The following is an 18,510-nucleotide window of genomic DNA, read 5'->3' as shown; positions in this document are numbered from 1 at the left end:
TTTCTTTTAAAGATGAAGAAATTGAGGCTTAACACTAAATAATTTGACCAAAGTCACAGTTAGGGTACTATTGTTGATATGTCTTACTAAAATGATGAAGTTTTGGTAATTCTTCTATGTTGTCTCCTTCCTAGGCAATCTTTTGGTCACATGCCATCATGGGGAGAGAACAAATATGGTGAACGTCACCAGGGAAGAGTTTATGGGAGGTAAGATTTGTTATGAGTGTAAATAAAGGGTAGGGTTTAAGTAGGTAGAAATCAGGATAATGGGCAAGAGTTTATTTACATATAGTGTTTTCTCTAAGGCATGGGTGGGGAACTTCTGGCCTGCGGGCCGTGTAAGGCCTATGAAATCATTTTGTCTGACCCTACCAAGGCATTAGGAATGTTAAATATTTGACCGAACGTAGCAGGCTCATTTGTAAGTTGATAATGTATGGCCCTCAAATGATGTTATAAATACCCAAATGGCCCTTGGCAGGAAAAAAGGTTCCCCACTCCTGCTTTAAGGACACCCAACCGTCTACAAACAGCACTAGTTAGAGGCTGGCAGACAGGGATGATGGAAACAGAGTCTGAGCCCCAGGAAAGTGAGGTCCTGTACTGAGGCCTCATGGCCCGAGCACCTTCAGGACACGTGTCCCAGTGTTTGTTTCTCTGCAGATGGATATTTTCACTGCTCCACTGGGGAGACAAATATCCACAACTGAACATTAGGAACTACTCATGTGGGAAACCACACAAAAGTACATACAGGTACCCCCACTTTTCAAAAGTTTGCATTACTCCACTTTGCTTTTATGAAAGACCTACATGAGTACCTGTTTTCACTAACTGAAAGAAATCCGAAGAGGATTTTTGCTTTATGAAAAAAGGTGACAAGCAAAAAGAGGGCTCAGCATTTGTTTTGTGATCTTTACAGAGGCAGCACAGCCCAAGCGGTGGGAGTGGCCCTGCCAAACTCATCCCCAGGAATTGCCCTCCGCATCTCAGCACCAAGACGCCAGGGCTCTGAACCATATCTGTGAGCCCCTGGGTTTTACTTCGACTTATTTTGTGCATCTGCTAGCAAGATGTGTCCTAAAATATCAGAAAAGCCTAAGAGAGCTCATAACGACATTATGCTTGGCATAAAACTAGATGTAATTAAGTGTACTTTGTGGGATTTGGTAGATTATTATTTAAAAAAATATTTTTCCGAGAACCAAGATGGCGGCATAGGTTAACGCCGGAGTTTGCTGCTTTGAACAACTACTTCAAAAGTGAAACCAAAAAACGGAAGGGACATCACCCAGAACCACAGGAACGCTGGCTGAGTGGAAGTCCTACAACTAGGAGGAAAGAGAAACGCATACGGACACTCAGAGGAGGCGCAGTGCTGAAGTCAAATTCTGAGGTGCGGAGTGCGTGGAGCGGGCTGGCGGCGGAGGGCGCGGTTGTTGTTTTCAATCGGGAGGGAGTCGCAGACTCTGAGCACCAGATCCGGGCGAGTCTTTAGGGACCCAGACTCAAACGGGAGAAGCGGGACTGTCTGGCTTCGGTCAGAGCGAGTGCAGCTTTCTCTCCCAGCTTTGCAGCGGGTGCTGGGACTCAGAGAGGCAGAGCCCCTGGGGACAGGACTGAGAGTCGCCATAACTGCTCTCTCCGGCCCACCCTGTTGATCCTGTGCGACCCGCCCCGCCCAAGCCCTGCACAGAGGCATTTGCTGGATAGCCTCAGGCAAAGGCTAGATTAGCACCTCCCTAGAGGACAGAAGTTCTCTCACCGCTGACACAGCTGATTCTCATAGCCACTTGGCCTGGAGGTCAAACCCTCCCTGGAATTAGCTACAACAATCAAGATTTAACTATAAGACTGCGAACAAAGACCACTAGGGGGTGCACCAAGGAAGCATAACAAAATGCGGAGACAAAGAAACAGGACAAAATTGTCAATGGAAGATATAGAGTTCAGAACCACACTTTTAAGGTCTCTCAAGAACTGTTTAGAAGCTGCCGATAAACTTAATGAGATCTACATGAAAACTAATAAGACCCTCGATCTTATATTGGGGAACCAACTAGAAATTAAGCATACACGGACTGAAATAACGAATATTATACAGACGCCCAACAGCAGACCAGAGGAGCGCAAGAATCAAGTCAATGATTTGAAATGCGAGGAAGCAAAAAACATCCAACCGGAAAAGCAAAATGAAAAAAGAATCCAAAAATGCGAGGATAGTGTAAGGAGCCTCTGGGACAGCTTCAAGCGTACCAACATCAGAATTATAGGGGTGCCAGAAGATGAGAGAGACCAAGATATTGAAAACCTATTTGAAGAAATAATGACAGAAAACTTCCCCCACCTGGTGAAAGAAATGGACTTACAGGTCCAAGAAGCACGGAGAACCCCAAACAAAAGGAATCCAAAGAGGACCACACCAAGACACATCATAATTAAAATGCCAAGAGCAAAAGATAAAGAGAGAATCTTAAAAACAGCAAGAGAAAGAAACTCAGTTACCTACAAGGGAATACCCATACGACTGTCAGCTGATTTCTCAACAGAAACTTTGCAGGCCAGAAGGGAGTGGCAAGAAATATTCAAAGTGATGAATACCAAGAACCTACAACCAAGATTACTTTATCCAGCAAAGCTATCATTCAGAATTGAAGGTCAGATAAAGAGCTTCACAGATAAGGAAAAGCTAAAGGAGTTCATCACCACCAAACCAGGATTATATGAAATGCTGAAAGGTACCCTTTAAGAAGAGGAAGAGGAAGAAAAAGGTAAAGATACAAATTATGAACAACAAATATGCATCTATCAACAAGTGAATCTAAGAATCAAGTGAATAAATAATCTGATGAACAGAATGAACTGTTGATTATAATAGAATCAGGGACATAGAAAGGGAATGGACTGACTATTCTTGGGGGGGGGAAAGGGGTGTGGGAGATGTGGGAAGAGACTGGACAAAAATCGTGCACCTATGGATGAGGACAGTGGGTGGGGAGTGAGGGCGGAGGGTGGGGTGGGAAGTGGGAGGAGGGGAGTTATGGGGGGGAAAAAAAAAGAGGAACAAATGTAATAATCTGAACAATAAAGATTTAATTAAAAAAATATTTTAACTGATTTTTAGAGAGGAAGGGAGAGGGAGAGAGAAATATCGATGTAAGAGGGAAACATCGATCAGCTGTCTCCTGTATGCTCCCTACCAGGGATCAACCCACAAACAACTTGGGCATGTGCCCTAATGGGCAATCCAACTGGTAACTCTTTGGACCACGGGATGATGCCCGACTAACTGAGCCACACTGGCCAGGACTGGTAGGTTATTTTTGAGTCTGGGAACGCTCATAAAAATTCCATATAAATTAAAGATGATTGCTTCTTCATTCGATGGCATTTTTCAGCCTTTGAGAGGTTTCCTAGGAACCCTCTACTTTAGGACTGTGGGTGAAACCTGATTAGGATGGCTCTGCTGGCCAACTTGCTGATTTTTAAAGCTATGTCCCTTCCTGGTGGGAGCTAATGAAATTATAGTAAATTCACAAGTGCCACTTGGGCCAAATAATGATTATATCTACTACAAAAATCAGTCAGTTATTTTTAGGAAAAGGAAAAAAAGCAAAAATCTTAATGACAGCAACAATAAAAATATGCAGTTTCCTGAAGTTATTGTTCCTTACTACAATGAATTACTTAAGATACATTGATTTCTTCTCCATAGGATCCTATAGAATTTTCCTGCATGCACTATTAAAAACATTGATTGGAAAGCATCAATAATATTCTATTTAAGGACTGTTATGCCTCTCAAAAAGTATTGTTTATTTTCTGGTATGTATTTAACATAAGGCTAATTTCATCTAAAATTTTACTTACATCAATTCAAGGGGAGAGGTTACAGTGGGAGGAAAATCAGAACTAAATTTCAAAACTGGCCCTGGCCAATGTGGCTCAGCTGGTTGGGCATCATCCCATGCACCAAAAGGTTGCCGGCTTGATGCCCGGTCAGGACACATGCCCAGTTGTGGGCTCTAGCCACCATAGAGGTGTGAGGCAGCTGATTTATGTTTTGGTCTAACACTGATGTTTCTCTCTCTCTCCCTTCCATTTTTCTCTTTCTCTCTCTCGCTCTTAAAAAAAAATTAAATTAAAAAAACCCAAACATTTCCATGGATTCAAATCATTCACATGGTTCTTATAACTGAAAATTATAACAGTATTGATTGCAGTTTAATTAATTTTGGTTACAGTTTATATCTCGGCCTGTGTAGCTTTTATGAATCATTTCCTTCTAATCCATGTTAAAAACATAAATTAACATATCAGACTATTAGTTTAGAAATAGAGGTTGGAATTTGTCTCAGAATGACCCAAATACATCTCTGGGATAAAAGCTGGAGCTAAAAATAGCATGCCATACTTTTATCACACCACTTAACATACAAAAACACTGAAACGCACTTAGAGCTGTTGTAAAGGGGCACCTTACCCCGTGTGTGGGAAGGGAGAACTAAGAATTAGGTCACAGCAGATTAAAAAAGTAATTGACTCATTGGGTAGTTATGGAAAAGGAACTAACAATTGGTAAATATGCTAAGCGTCTTAAATTTGGTTAGGTTTTTAAATACAGCGCCTGCTTATGAAAAAGCAGGTGTTATTTTCCCAATTTACACAGGGGGAAATATACTTAAGTAACTTGCTGAGGGTAACACTGTTACTAACTGGGGACTGTAGGACTGGCCCACTGCTTCATGCAGATCCACGTCCTTCATTTTATTTTATTTATTTATTTATTTATTTATTTATTTATTCACGTCCTTCATTTTGGTGGCAAAGCCTGAGTGAGGCCAGCACTACAGTATCAAGGCCAGTTAAGGAGGTGATTCAGGGTCAGGCCAATGAGGACATATGAATCCCTCCACCGGTGTGTAATATCTTTATCTGTAATATCCATCAGTTTAAAAATACTTTTATAGGCATTATTTCATTTGCTCCTCATGGCAATCCCAAGAGGAATGTGGAGCTAATATTTTCTTTTTTTAAATCCTCACCTGAGGATATGTTTTTTTAATTGATTTTTGAGTGTGAGAGAGAAAAAGAGAGAGAGAGAGAGAGAGACAGGCATCCAGCAGTTGCCTCTAGTGTATGCCCTGACCGGGGATGGAACCCACAACCTGTGTATGTGTCCTGAACTGGAATCAAACCCACAGCTTTTTGTACAGGATGACCCTCCAACCAAATGAGCCACCCCACCAGGGCCTATTTTCAATTTTTACAGGTCATGAGACTGAAGCCTGAAGAGATAGTTTCGTGCCCCGGCCCATCGTGCTCCTGGGGATGTGTGGTTTCTGTATGCTCCAGAGGAGAAGGTAACTGTCAAACCACCTTCCTCTCCAGTTCCCACTGTTCAAACCTCATCATAGGCTTTCAGTGTCAGGCACAGAGCAGGGTGACAGAGAAATGGAATCACAGCGGTTTTACCCTGGGATCGTCCTCATCCTCCGATCCAGACCCTCAAAGCTTTGCTCCTGAAAGGCATTCAGTGTGTTGACTCAGTGCTTGCAATGCCATGAACTGCTACTCTAATAAATATAATGACACCCAGCAAGATACAAATTCCAAGCTGAACATAAAAATAATAATGTTAAGTTTCTATAACTTCATTGGTTCAAAGTATCATCAACTATACTTTTGAATTATCATCCTATATAATAAAAAGCTAATATGCAAATTGACCGAACAGTGGAACAACCGGTTGCTATTATGCGCACTGACCACCAGCGGGAAGACACTCAATGCAGAAACTGCCCCCTGGTGGTCAGTGTGCTCCCAGAAGCCAGGCTCACGGCAGGCAAGTGCAGCGGCAGTGGTGGGAGCCTCTCCCACCTCCGCAGCAGTGCTAAGGATGTCCGACTGCTGGCTTTCTGGACTGCGAGAGGGCCCAGGACAGGCTGAGGGACCCTCCTCCCCTGAGTGCACAAATCTTGTGCACAGGGCCTATAGTTCTACTATAAAAGACACATATTTGATAAAAATTAGTCAACTTTCAAGTTAATGACTCCACAGTAATGGAAGGGCATGATAGCTATCTGAGAGACCTTCTGTAGGTTAATCCTTCCTAATCATTTCCTCATTTAAAAATGGACCCAGTAATGCCCAGTTCATGGGACTTCACTGAGGATTAAATAATTGCACATGCAAAGCATTACACACAGTGGGAACTCAATTACCATGGATATTTCTAAAACACATTTTCCGAGTTGCCTCAGAGAATTATGTTTTAAAGGGGAAAATTTAAATACATTTATATTGTGGCAACAATACATGAGCATAATCCATGACATACTTTAGTTTTCAGAGAAAACATTACATTTAATTGTTTCTTCCATAATGGGAAGAAAATTAAATTAGGAGTCCAAAGGAGTACTGGTTCTATTAGTTAGGGTCTCTGTGACACTGAGGAAAGCACTTAGATTCTTTTAAATTCACTATCCTCATCAGTGAAACGAGATTATCTTCCCTCGTTACCACCTATCTATGTTGTTATGAAGGCATATTGTTTTTCGAACTTGAAAGGTGCTTTTTTTCTGTCCTGTGTTGTTATATAAATCCAGGCGTACACAGCATCGCTTCATGGATACCCATGTGAGGGAATGGGGCCTCCTTTGCTACTTTTTGACTCAAAATCCAGGAGAACGGTCACTCGGGTAGATACTTATGCAAAAGAAAAGGAGCAGGGTATTTTGAACGCCCTGCTCCAGCTGTTTTTTCTTTGGAAGCCTCCTGGGTGCAACATTCACTCCCGTCACACACGCTGTATGGAAAGCTGATTTTGGAGAACTGGAAGGCCCTTACTGGTTTGAGATCCGTGTCCTGTGTGGGCTGATGCCGGTGCTAGGACCCCAGGAAAGAGCTTGTGCTCCCAGGCATCCCGAGTGATCTCTCAGTCCCAGGAGCAGCGCTCTAGATTGAATTAGCTTTGCTTCTTCCATCACTAATTAGATGGCGCAGCAGGCCCGCCTGGGGCACAAAAGCATCAATTCCGTTCCCTTAATGAGCCTAATGAAGTGCCTTCGCCATCTTTCAGAGTGTCAGTTCTCTACAAGTTGTCCCCGAACGGTGAAACCTAAGAAATATCGGAGCTCCCAACCAATTTACAGGCACAAGAGCAAACAAGAAAAGGTTAGATAGCTCTTTTAAAGGACATGCTCAGACTTGCTCCAAGCCTAGGTTTGAAAGTGATATTGATATAGCAGCTAATTTATCCCTCAGATTCCATGGGGGATAATGATGGAGCCACCCTGGGAGTCAGAATCTATTCTCAATGCTGGAAGTGTCACAACTGCTTTGTAACACATCCAACTATCTCACAGCCTTCACTATCCTCATTAGTATGAAATATGACTCTTATTTATAATTAAGTATCATCCACTTGCTGAATATTGTCTGGATCCAAGAAGTTTCCATGGTAGGTTGACAACCAGAAACGTAGAAAGAAAATGAATGGGTACTATAAAATTCGCAGTATAACCTTGTGTTTTATAGACTGCTACGTATTCTGCAGGACATTTTTACACCCAGTTCCTCAGAAGAGAGAATCTGCAGTGAAGTGAGCAGTCCTGGAACAAGAAGCTAAGGGCAAAGCATTAAGGAGGAGACTGTGAAGAAGAGAAGGCACAGAGTCGTAGCACCTTAACGTTGAAAGGAATTCTAGACTGCATCCAGCTCACCCTCTCACCCACACAGGAATTCTCTTTGCATGCCTAACTAGGAATCCACCACCTCCTGTTTAAACATTTCTAATGCAAGGACTTGTCCAGGTCACGAGGCAGTGCTGTCAATCATCGAATGGCTACATCTGCTAAAATGTACTTCCTTACATTTAGTCAAAATCTGCCTCCTATAACGGCGTCCACTTCTGCATTTGCCGGTTTATGACAAGAAACCCCATGTCTGTTCTTACGTTCAGAATAACAGGAAAGTTATTCTAAATGTAAGAACTAGCAATTTGCCCCCACCATGCAAATCTTCCTCATGCCAAGTGGTCCAGTTCTTTCGACAATTATGGCCTGATTTTCAGTTTCTGAAATCCACCAGGTGTGGGCTCTTCTCCGGAATGAAACTAGCTTATTGTTATTCAAAAAGTACTCTGTGTCCCAGCAGCTTCAGCAGCTCTGGGACCTTGTTCCAAAGGCAGACATTAGACCCATGCCAGGCCTACTGACAAGATGGTTTGTATGTGTATTCAAGTTTGAGAAGCACAGTTCTAGTTTGCTGGACTATCTCCTAAAATACAGCAATGAGAATTATGGAAATCCTTCTACTGCGGGTCTGAGGAGTGCAGAATACAGTCATATTATTTACCTGGCTCTGTACATTATATTTGTAGTCAATTTCTTATTATTGCTTTATTTAGTTTTATTTTTTTCAGCAAATGCCTTGCACTGTCAATTCCTCCTGAGTTTCTGGCCAAGGATAAGATCCAGGTATTTTTCACATAAACTATTGTTAATAAGGTCTGCTTCTCCCATTGGTATAATTGATATTTTGCACCTACATATGAAAATATGCACATATCATTATAAAATTATATCCTGTCAGTTGAAGCCAATCTTCCTACTCTGTTGGGATAATGTTGAGGTTTCATTTCATCAAATGTCACATTATTTATCTCCCCCAGCTTGTATCCTTTTTTTAGAGACATGGACAAGCATGTCTCTCTTCAGTTAACACACTTATAAAAAGAGTGAATAAAATGCAGCAAAGAGTAGGATGCAGTAATCTACCTCTAGTAACTAAAAAAAACACACATTTTTATAATTTTTTTCTGGGAAACTCTGATGTGTTGGAAGCTATCCTGAGTTAGATACCTGGGCTACACAGAGGATGAGGTACCTTCCTGTCCTTGAGACACTCCCTGGATAATGTGAATTCCGTACCTGGAGATCATGCAAGGACATCTCTTACGAGGGCCACCAGGCCTTCATTACACTGATTACAGGAACAGAGTCTTTGTCTGTGTGTCCTGAGGCAGGTCTGCTTTGTCACTAATTAATGATGAAAGAACCAAAGCTAATTCAATCTAGTCTGTCACTCTCTAGACTGAAGAATTACCCCAGACACTGTGAGAACACAAGCTCTGTCTTGAAATGATAAGGAAGGACACCCAACACCAGAAGATTTTATTTTTTTCTGAGGAGTTCAGAGAATCAAAGAACAAATGTGACCTAAATTGTATACTTTCTAAAAGAGTATCACTATATACAGTGCACAGAGCAATATCTCAGACTAATGGCATAGGAAAGTAGTAGTAAGAAACCCTGATTTCTTGCCAATTTAGTGTTAGCGGGCTGATACTTTAGAATTGTTCCATCATTAATTAAATAAGCCAAGATCAAGGTCTCTAGAAAAGTTCTATGGAGATTCTGCATAAGTCAGTGATTTTTTTTTTTTAAATGAGTAGTGTCTTTACCATTTGAGCTCATGCTCACCTTGTTCAATATTCAATTACATCAGAATTGAAAATGCTATATCCCACATGCCCTCCCCAACCTGCTGTGTTTCCCAGTTCACTGCATCTTCCTGACTTGCCCTTAAATCCTGGCATTCTTCACTTAACAACCATTCAACAAATGTTTATTAGATGCATTTATGAAACAGTCCTTCATAACACTTATATTCTCATGGAGAGAAACAGAAACTAAAGAGATACAGCAATAAGTAAATGCAATAATTTTAGTTATTGACAAATGCTGCAAAGAAAATAAAACATGGTAACTTGTGAGTCCCATATTTGACCAACGAGAAGAAGTTGAGGTTGTGGAACTTTGAGGGAAGAATGATCCTGGCAGAGGGAATGGGAAGTTTTATCCTCCCATATCCGAATCGTCCTGAGGCTGAGCCCCTGGCCTTTCTGAGTGATTCTCCCAAGTTCTCCTTTACACTTGGACCTCAGCAGGTGTCTGCCCAACCTCATTTTCAAAAGACACCTTAGATATTGTAGTTGGCTTGGGCATTTGGTACTTGCAACTTCTCTCTTACCCAGGCCTCCAGGGTTGAATTCCGCTTAAGGTGGTGTTAGAAGTTTATCTGCAAGTCCTCCTCTTTAGGGAAACACAGCCCTGGTCTTGCTCCTGTGATTAGAACCCAGGAGCTTTACCTCTGTGTCCCCTTAGGAATCTGTGCTTTTCTTTCTCATAGAATTTGTCATGCCATTGTCCCCACCGGACAGTGAGCTCTTTGAAGGCAGGCACTAATCTCCCATTGGGAGCCCATCATCTAGTACAATATCTGATGCCTGTAGGTTACTTGGATGCTTGAGATGAGTGAATAAGAAATGAAGTGGTTTTAGATTCATATTTTTAACTACCTCATTTGACTGTGTTACCCAACCATGTGTTTTTAATATATTTTCTTTCTGATGACATTAACTACTAAGAGTGACTTCCTGTGGCTATGTTTTCACTTTGTCAGAAGCAAGGTACATTTTGCAGTTAAAATTTAATTCCACTCTACTTAAAATGACTTTGGGCAACCAGTCTCACTGGACAATATAAAATTCGGTAGGGCTTTGTGGCATAAGATCTATATATTTCTGGACTAACTGGTTTGGCTCAGTGGATAGAGCATTGGCCTGCATACTGAAGAGTCCCAGGTTTGATTCCAGTCAAGGGCATATACCTTGTTTGCGGGCACATCCCCAGTAGGGGGTGTGCAGGAGGCAGCTGATTAATGTTTCTCTCTCATCGATGTTTCTAACTCTCTATCCCTCTCCCTTCCTCTCTGTAAAAAAATCAATAAACTATTTTTAAAAAAGATCTATATCTTTCTAATCACTTCTGGTATATATTTTGCTCAGGTTTAAATAACATGTGGTAATAAATCATTGATTTTTCACTTTAGAAAACCAAACTATTTAAATTTTCTATTATTGATATGCATTTGCCCTCCAAGAAGTCTCTTGAGATTTTTTCAAACATTCTTCTCTGACATAAGAAGAAATCATGATTTTTCAGGAAAATAAGCCTGTGAAACAAACATTTTTAAGCTTCACTTAAAACTCAGAAACAGAGACACTCTCACCAAGTATAAGTGATAAAATAAGTAATGTCATTTGGGGCTGAAAAGAGAGTTCCCACTGCTCTCCACAAATTCTCTTCTAGCCAATGAGTCTTTTTCTGAAATTTCAAAAATTTTAAATTTTCTGGTTAAAATGGAAACTCATTTAGAGCAGTGGTTCTCAACCTTAATAATGCTGCGACCCTTTAATACAGTTCCTCATGTTGTGGTGACCCCCAACCATAAAATTATTTTTTTGTTGCTACTTCATAACTGTAATTTTGCTACTGTTATGAATCGTAATGTAAATATCTGATATGCAGGATGTATTTTCATTGCTACAAATTGAACATAATTAAAGCATAGTGATTAATCACAAAAACAACATGTGATTATATATGTGTTTTCCGATGGTCTTAGGCGACCCCTGTGAAAGGGTTGTTCGACCCCCAAAGGGGTCGTGACCCACAGGTTGAGAACCGCTGATTTAGAGGGATTAGACATTGATCCTTGGTCACATTGAAATTTAAGTGGTTAATATCAGAGCTCTGTCCCTTCCTCCCCCAATAGTTTATAGACCCCTGAGCTCTGGAGGACAGGGGGAGGAAGAGAATAAGAAAGAACTACAATGAGGAGCTGTCAGAAAGATGCTGGGAAGCCTTAAATTAAACCTTGTCAGCTCTACAAGTCTGCAAGGCCTGGTGTTGCCATCTGGGCAGGGCCTGAGGCTAAGCCGAGAGGATGTGCTACTCTTTCCCTAGCTTTAACAGTGCGTTTCAGATTCAATAATGCTAAATCCTTTAATAGTTTCCTGATGGCATACCATGAAATAAATCCCTTGTCTATTTTGAAATTCAGAGTGCAATATCCTCAATTTATTGATTTTGAGTATATAGTTGATTCTGGTCAGTCGCTCACTAGTAATGGGCGAAATGATTTTAAGTATTCAATAAGCGTGCTAGGCCAATTCCTGTAGCTACATATGTCTTCATAAGAATTACCAAGGGTAATTTTACATTTATCTATTCAAACTCAGGCCAGTGTTGAGTTTAGTGACAAATTACTCACAGATACTTTTATTTTAAAGCCAGATTAGGATTCCTAATGGTATGTGTTTGTCAAATACTGAATAATTCAGATAGCTTTTAACCAGCTCTCACTGCAAATGCTGAGGGTGGGGAATAGGACTTAGAAGGGAGCCAGCAGAGAAAAGAGCAAGAAGTGAGTTAACCACTGGAAGTGGTTAGTAAGAAAGAAAATGGTGAATCAGAGAGAGAGTTGATCACACTAATTTGAATGAAAAAGTTCATCTGGACTGATGTTTGGAGGAAGGCTAGGGGTGAATAAAAGCAGCTAGCATTATTATGTGCCATGGTCTGGGAACTGTGCTAAATCTTGTACATGCATTATCTCACTGAATCATTACATTAGCCCTAGGAAATAGTACCACTTAATCCTGATTCTATAAAGAAAGAAATTGTTGAGAGATGTCCGTGACATGCCTGTTCACAGAGCAGAGACTGGAAGGTTGTCTAACCTGTTGGATGATGGTTACGTAACTCGTTAATGGCTATATTACTTCAGAGCCCAAACTTGAGACCATTGCATTCTACTGAAAGGGACCAGATTGGGGCAAGAAGGAAGGAAATGCAAAATAGATGAGGCTCTTGGGATAGGGATTGCTGGGATTAGAGGTACACATGAAAGTGGAGAGGTAGCTCCACTCTCTCTGAGATATTTTTAGTATCTACAGTCAGAATCAACCTTTACTCTGTTGAGATCCCTCAGCACTTTACATGTGTCTCTGTTATAAGACTTTCATAGGCTTATTCATTATATACTGACTGTTTTCAAAGATTAATTGTTAACAATTTTATTGAGGTATATTGTATTACAATAAACTTCACATACTTTAAATTGTACAATTTGGTAAGTTTGGCATCACCATCACCATCTCCAAAAGTTGGTCAGCACCCCTTTATCCTTTGCATCAGCAGGGTTCTCCAGAGAGACAGAACCAACAGAACACATATCCTAAGGAGTTGGATTTTGCATCATGAAGATTGAGATGTCCAAGGATCTGTAGTTGGTAAGCTGGAGGTCCAGGGGATTCAGCAGTGTGGTTCCGGTCTGAGTCCAAAGGCCGAGAACAGGAGAGCCAATGGAGTAAGCCCCAGTTTAAAGACTGGCAGTTTCCAAGAAGAGCTGATTTTTCAGTTTGAGTCCAAATGTAAGAAAAAACCGATGTCCCAGCTCAAGTAGTCAGTCAGGCAGGAGGAGTTCGCTCTTGCTCAACCTTTCTGTTCTATTCAGGTCTTCAATTGATAGGATGAGCCCCACCCACGGTAGTGGGGGCGGGCAATCTGCTTTATTCAGTCTATGGAGCCAAGTGTTAATGTCATCCAGGGACACCCTTACAGACACACTCAGAATAAAGTCTGACCAAATGTCTGGGCACCCTGTGGCCTAGTCAAATTTATCAGTTTATTCTTCAGGGATTATGGTTTTGCTGTTCTTTTAAATAAATATTTACCTAACCCCCAAATGCAAAAATTTTTAATGTCTTATTCCATAAGATTTATAGTTTTGGGTTCTGTGATCCATTTGCAATTAAGAATTGTGCACAGTACAATTTATGATCAAAGTTCTTTTTCATTTTACTTTTGTGCATAAGAAAATCTCATTGTTCCTGTATAATTTGTTGAAAAGACTATTCTTTATTTATTGGATTACCTTTGTACCTTGGTTGAAAATCAGTTGTCCATGTGTGTGGGGGTTGTTTATGGATTTTTCTAGTCTGTTACATTGGCCTGTTTTTCTGTCTGCACTATGATAACACACTGTTTGTCTCACTGTTGTTTATTATAAGCAGTGGTGTTAGTGTTAGTTCTGAAACTTTGTTTTTCTTTTTCCAAGTGTTTTTGGCTAATATAGGTTTTTTGCATTTAAATATGTATTTTTGAATGTTTTTAATTTCCACAAAAAAAGTCCGCTGAAATTTTGATTAGTATCACATTGAATTGTAGATCAACTTGTGGAGAACTGGCATTTGACAGTTGTATCTCCTGACCCATGAATCCAATATATCTTTTCATGTATTCAAGAATTCTTAAATTTCTGTCAGCAATATCTTGAATTTTCCAAATAGCCATGTCATGTCTTCTGTTAGTTTTATCCTTAAGAAATTCATATTTTTGATGCTATTATAAATGGCACTTAAAATATTAGTTTCTAATCATTTGCTGTTACTATAAAATGAATTGATTTTTTGTGTATTAGCTTTGTATCTTAAAAGCCTTACTATTCTCAATTATTAATTCTAGTAGCTTCTTTGTAGATTGCATAGGATTATATACATTAGATAATAATGTTGTCTGTGAATAAAGACATTTTTACTTTTTCTTTTCAATACTGCTATCCATAAATTTTCGCAAGGCAGTAAGCTTGGGCAATTTCAAAGTTCACCTCATTTGCCTCCCACCTTTCAGGATTACTGTCCTTCAGTGCCTGATGTACAGTGTTTTGCAATCTGTTGTTCCATATATTTAATTTTTTTTTACTGTTTCAAGCAAGGGGGTAAATCTGGTCCCTGTTAGTTCTTAATTAAGAAGTTATGTGTACATTGATTAGTCAGATAGTATTATAATGTTTACAATGAAAAAATAATAGTTGCTACCTTCACATCCCCAATACTTGTCCCTTAGAACCAATTGCTCTAAATGTTTTAAGCTTTTTCTCTGGAATTTAACTCCAGATTTCCACTTGCATGCTTATATTGCTTTTTTAAAATTTAATTTTAGGGTTTGCCTTCCTTGTCATCCTACCAATGACATCCCCATGCCCACATACTTGTTTCTGCACCCACCTTCCAATTTAGGTATGTTATGAAGTAAGCTTTATATTAATATAACCTGATAAGTAAGTTTGCAGGTAAGCCACAAAGTGTAAAAAATTGAAAAAAAAATTAAAATTATGTATAGATTTAAAATCAACCATACCCATGCATCCGATGACCTAGAAAATTTTATACGAATATATACTTCTGGGCTCTAACTTGGATCTGCTGTATTTGAAACTATGCTGGAACCTTAGAGATGTATTTTTAAAACAATCAGTGGTCGCTCTGACTTACGTGGTTTGCAGTTTGGGAATAACTGCCTTCCAGCTCATCTCATTCAGGAAGTGCATTGTCATAACTACGATAATATCTTCATGGTTTTTAACTATCAGATTGCACTAACGTTTGGCTGCCCTACATTTCTGTCTGACACAGCACGTTAGTCAAAAATGCTATGGTCTCCTCTTTCAGCCAACCCTAAGCCTGAGCTTTGCTAGTAATGACTAGAGTACAATTGGTCTAAACTTGTGGCCATCAGGCATGGGATTCATATTGCTGGGCTCACTGAGCTGCAGTAAGAGTTAACAGTCGCTTTTGAGGAGTCACTGACATGGGATTGACTCAAATTCTTCTGTGCACCTATATGTTAGTGCTATTAGTCTGCAAAATTTTGAGTTTCAGTTAGTGGTAGCCTTGAACAGTGTGCTATGCAAAATGTCACTGGCACCACCTGTGTCTCCGTTGGCTTCTGTAGCCTAATTAGATTTCTATCGTATCAGGAAATATTCAAAGTGTGCAACAGATGAGGCTTTGTTATGCCCAGATTTCAAAATCCCCAATAGACCACACCAGGGAGCCAGCCGTGTCTGATGCAAAAGCAAAGAGTCTTTATTCAAACTAGTTCGGCTCCCTGGCCACACTCACAGATGCAACAGCAAGCCAAGTGGCAGAGAGAGGCTAGCCCCGTGGGAAGAGGAGTTTTATAGGGGGGTGGAGTAAGGGGAGGAGAGGGGACTGTGGGCCCTGCCGATTGGCCAGGCGCAAGTCGGTGTCTCATTACACAGGATGTGGTCATATCTATGGTGCGCACATCCCTTGATTGTCATTGGTTAGTTTAAAGAAGTCCTGGGTGTGGCTAGCAGAGGCTTGGGCTTCTGGGAAGAAGCCTTGCCGAGCACATGGCCACAGTAAGATGGAGGGCGTAGCCCAGCTGTGGGCAAACTACGGCCCGCGGGCTGGATTCGGCCGTTCGGCTGTTCTATCTGGCCCGCGGAGCCGAAAGAGCGGAGAGTTCTTTTGCTCTCCCCTCCACTCCTTCACCAGCAGCAGTGTTAACATGTATTAGTTCACACAAACACTCCATCCATGCTTTTGTTCCGGCCCTCCGGTCCAGTTTAAGAACCCATTGTGGCCCTCGAGTCAAAAAGTTTGCCCACCCCTGGCATAGCCCTTACCCTGGGGCAAGATGGAGGGCGTAGTCCTCGCCCTTTCAGCTTCACCCGGTTTGGCTAACCAGTGGGAGCCAGGGTATAACAAAGTGAATGAACTCTCTGCCCTTGAAAATATGAGAACTGGTTTTAAGCAGTAAATAAAATGAGAAATGCCCTCCTGAGACATGAATGCCAAGTCCTTCCTGGAAGATACCGCAGCCTTTCCCAGTCATCATCACACAAGTGCCAATGCTGGGTGCACTACTAACAAAGCACACGCATCTGTCGGAAACTTTTAAACAGTAACATTTGACTTAATTGCCAGACTCCAATATGAAAGCTGTACAGTCTCTGAATAGCTGTGCTGTATAGCTCACTTTCATTTTACAGTTTTAAAAGAATAATTAAAAAAAATTTCAAATAAAGGTGACATACAATATTGTATTAATTTCAGGTGTACAACCCAGTGATTAGACATTCATGTAACTCACAAAGTAATCACCCCGGCAAACCTAACGCCCATCTGACACCATACATAGTTGTACAATCTTATTGGCTATATTCCCTATTCAGTACTTTACATCCAGTGACTATTCGGTAACTTCCCATTTGTGCTTCTTAATCCCTTCATCTTTTTCACCCATCCCCCATCCCCCATGTCCATCAGGCAACCATCAAAATGTTCTCTGTATCTAAAAGTCTGTTTCTGTTCTGTTTGTTCCTTCATTTTGTTTTATAGATGCCACATATAAGTGAAATCAGCTGGCATTTGTCTCTTTGTTCAACTTATTCCATTCATGTTGTTGCAGATGGCAAGATTTCATTCTTTTTCATGTCTGAGTCATATTCCATGACTCAGAGTTCTTTATCCATTCATCTATTGATGGACACTTACTTTGTTTCCATATCTTGGCTATTGTAAATAATGCTGCCATGGACATATGTATGCATGTGTCTTTTTTATTTAGTGTTTTGAGTTTCTTTGGATAAATACCCAGAAGTGGAATTGCTGGGTCCTCCTTTGTCTCTTGTTATGGCCTTTGTTTTATCCTTTTACTTTCAGTCTGTGTGTGTCTTTTGATCTGAAGTGATTCTCTTCTAGACAGAATATTTAAGGGGCTTGTTTTCTTATCCACTCAATCACCCTCTTTCTTTTGATTGTGTCATTTGTGGAGGTGGTTGGGAGGTGTTCTGGTGGGGCCCGAAGCTGTCCACTGGGTGTGTTGGTTCTGTGCCCTCTTGGGAGGGAGACTGGAACACTTAATCCATTTGAATTTAAAGTAATTATTGCCATTTTATTGTTTACATTTTTTAAAATCATTTTTTCTTCTTTTTCTTAATGAAGATCCTTTAACATGTTTTGAATACTGGCAGCTCCCTTGTAGATAACAAACTGCTTTTATACTGTGTTTAAGATTCTCTCTCTTTTTTTTTACCTTTGGGATTTTAATTATGATGTGTCTTGGTTTGGGCCTCTGTGGATTCATCTTGTTTCATCCTCCAACAACGGGCAGCGGCTCTTGGACATGATAGAGACCTTGAAAATGGAGCACCACATGGAAGTACACAAGAACGGCCATGCCAACGGGCACCTCAGCATTGGCACAGACGTCCCCACCCCTGACGGCAGATTCAGCATCAAGGTCAAACCCAACGGGATGCCAAATGGGTATAGGAAGGAGATGATAAAGATCCCCATGCCGGAACTGGAGCGCTCCCAGTACCCCATGGAGTGGGGCAAGACTCTTCAGGCCTTTCTTTATGCACTTTGCTGTTTTGTTCTCACCACAGTGATGATCTCGGTCGTCCATGAACGAGTACCTCCTAAGGAGGTGCAGCCTCCACTACCGGACACGTTTTTTGACCATTTTAACCGGGTGCAGTGGGCCTTTTCTATTTGTGAAATTAACGGCATGATCCTTGTAGGACTCTGGTTAGTTCAGTGGCTGCTCTTAAAATACAAGTAAGTAAAGCAAAAGCTCTCAGAAAAAAAAAAAAAAAAAAAAAAACTTGTGTATCTATTTCCTTCAGCAGGTTAGAGAAGTTTTCTGTCATTATTTTTCAAATATGTTCTTTCCTTGTTCTCTCTATTTTCCTTCTAGCAGCCCCGTGATGTGAATGTCATGTTGTTCCAGAGGCTCCTTAAACTACCTTCATTTTTTTTTATTCTTTTTTTTTTTTTCTGTTC

At 40.7% G+C, this 18,510-nt stretch overlaps 1 protein-coding gene across 1 annotated transcript; it reads left to right on the top strand.

Annotated features, from left to right (window-relative positions):
• Positions 1 to 17,824: 17,824 nt before the first annotated feature.
• Positions 17,825 to 18,301, top strand: LOC132242020 (phosphatidylcholine:ceramide cholinephosphotransferase 1-like). The gene has a single exon (XM_059710957.1). The coding sequence runs from the start codon at positions 17,849 to 17,851 to the stop codon at positions 18,287 to 18,289; it is 441 nt and encodes a 146-aa protein (XP_059566940.1). The 5' UTR covers positions 17,825 to 17,848; the 3' UTR covers positions 18,290 to 18,301.
• Positions 18,302 to 18,510: the final 209 nt, after the last annotated feature.

Source organism: Myotis daubentonii, chromosome 9, assembly GCF_963259705.1.
Source record: "Myotis daubentonii chromosome 9, mMyoDau2.1, whole genome shotgun sequence".
Taxonomy (NCBI): Eukaryota; Metazoa; Chordata; class Mammalia; order Chiroptera; family Vespertilionidae; genus Myotis; species Myotis daubentonii.
The sequence above is the reverse complement of the archived record's forward strand: the minus strand, read 5'-3'. Positions and strand labels throughout refer to the sequence as shown.

Coding starts and splice junctions, on each gene's coding strand:
- LOC132242020 (XM_059710957.1), top strand. CDS start 17,849: ATGATAGAGACCTTGAAAATGGAGCACCACATGGAAGTACACAAGAAC.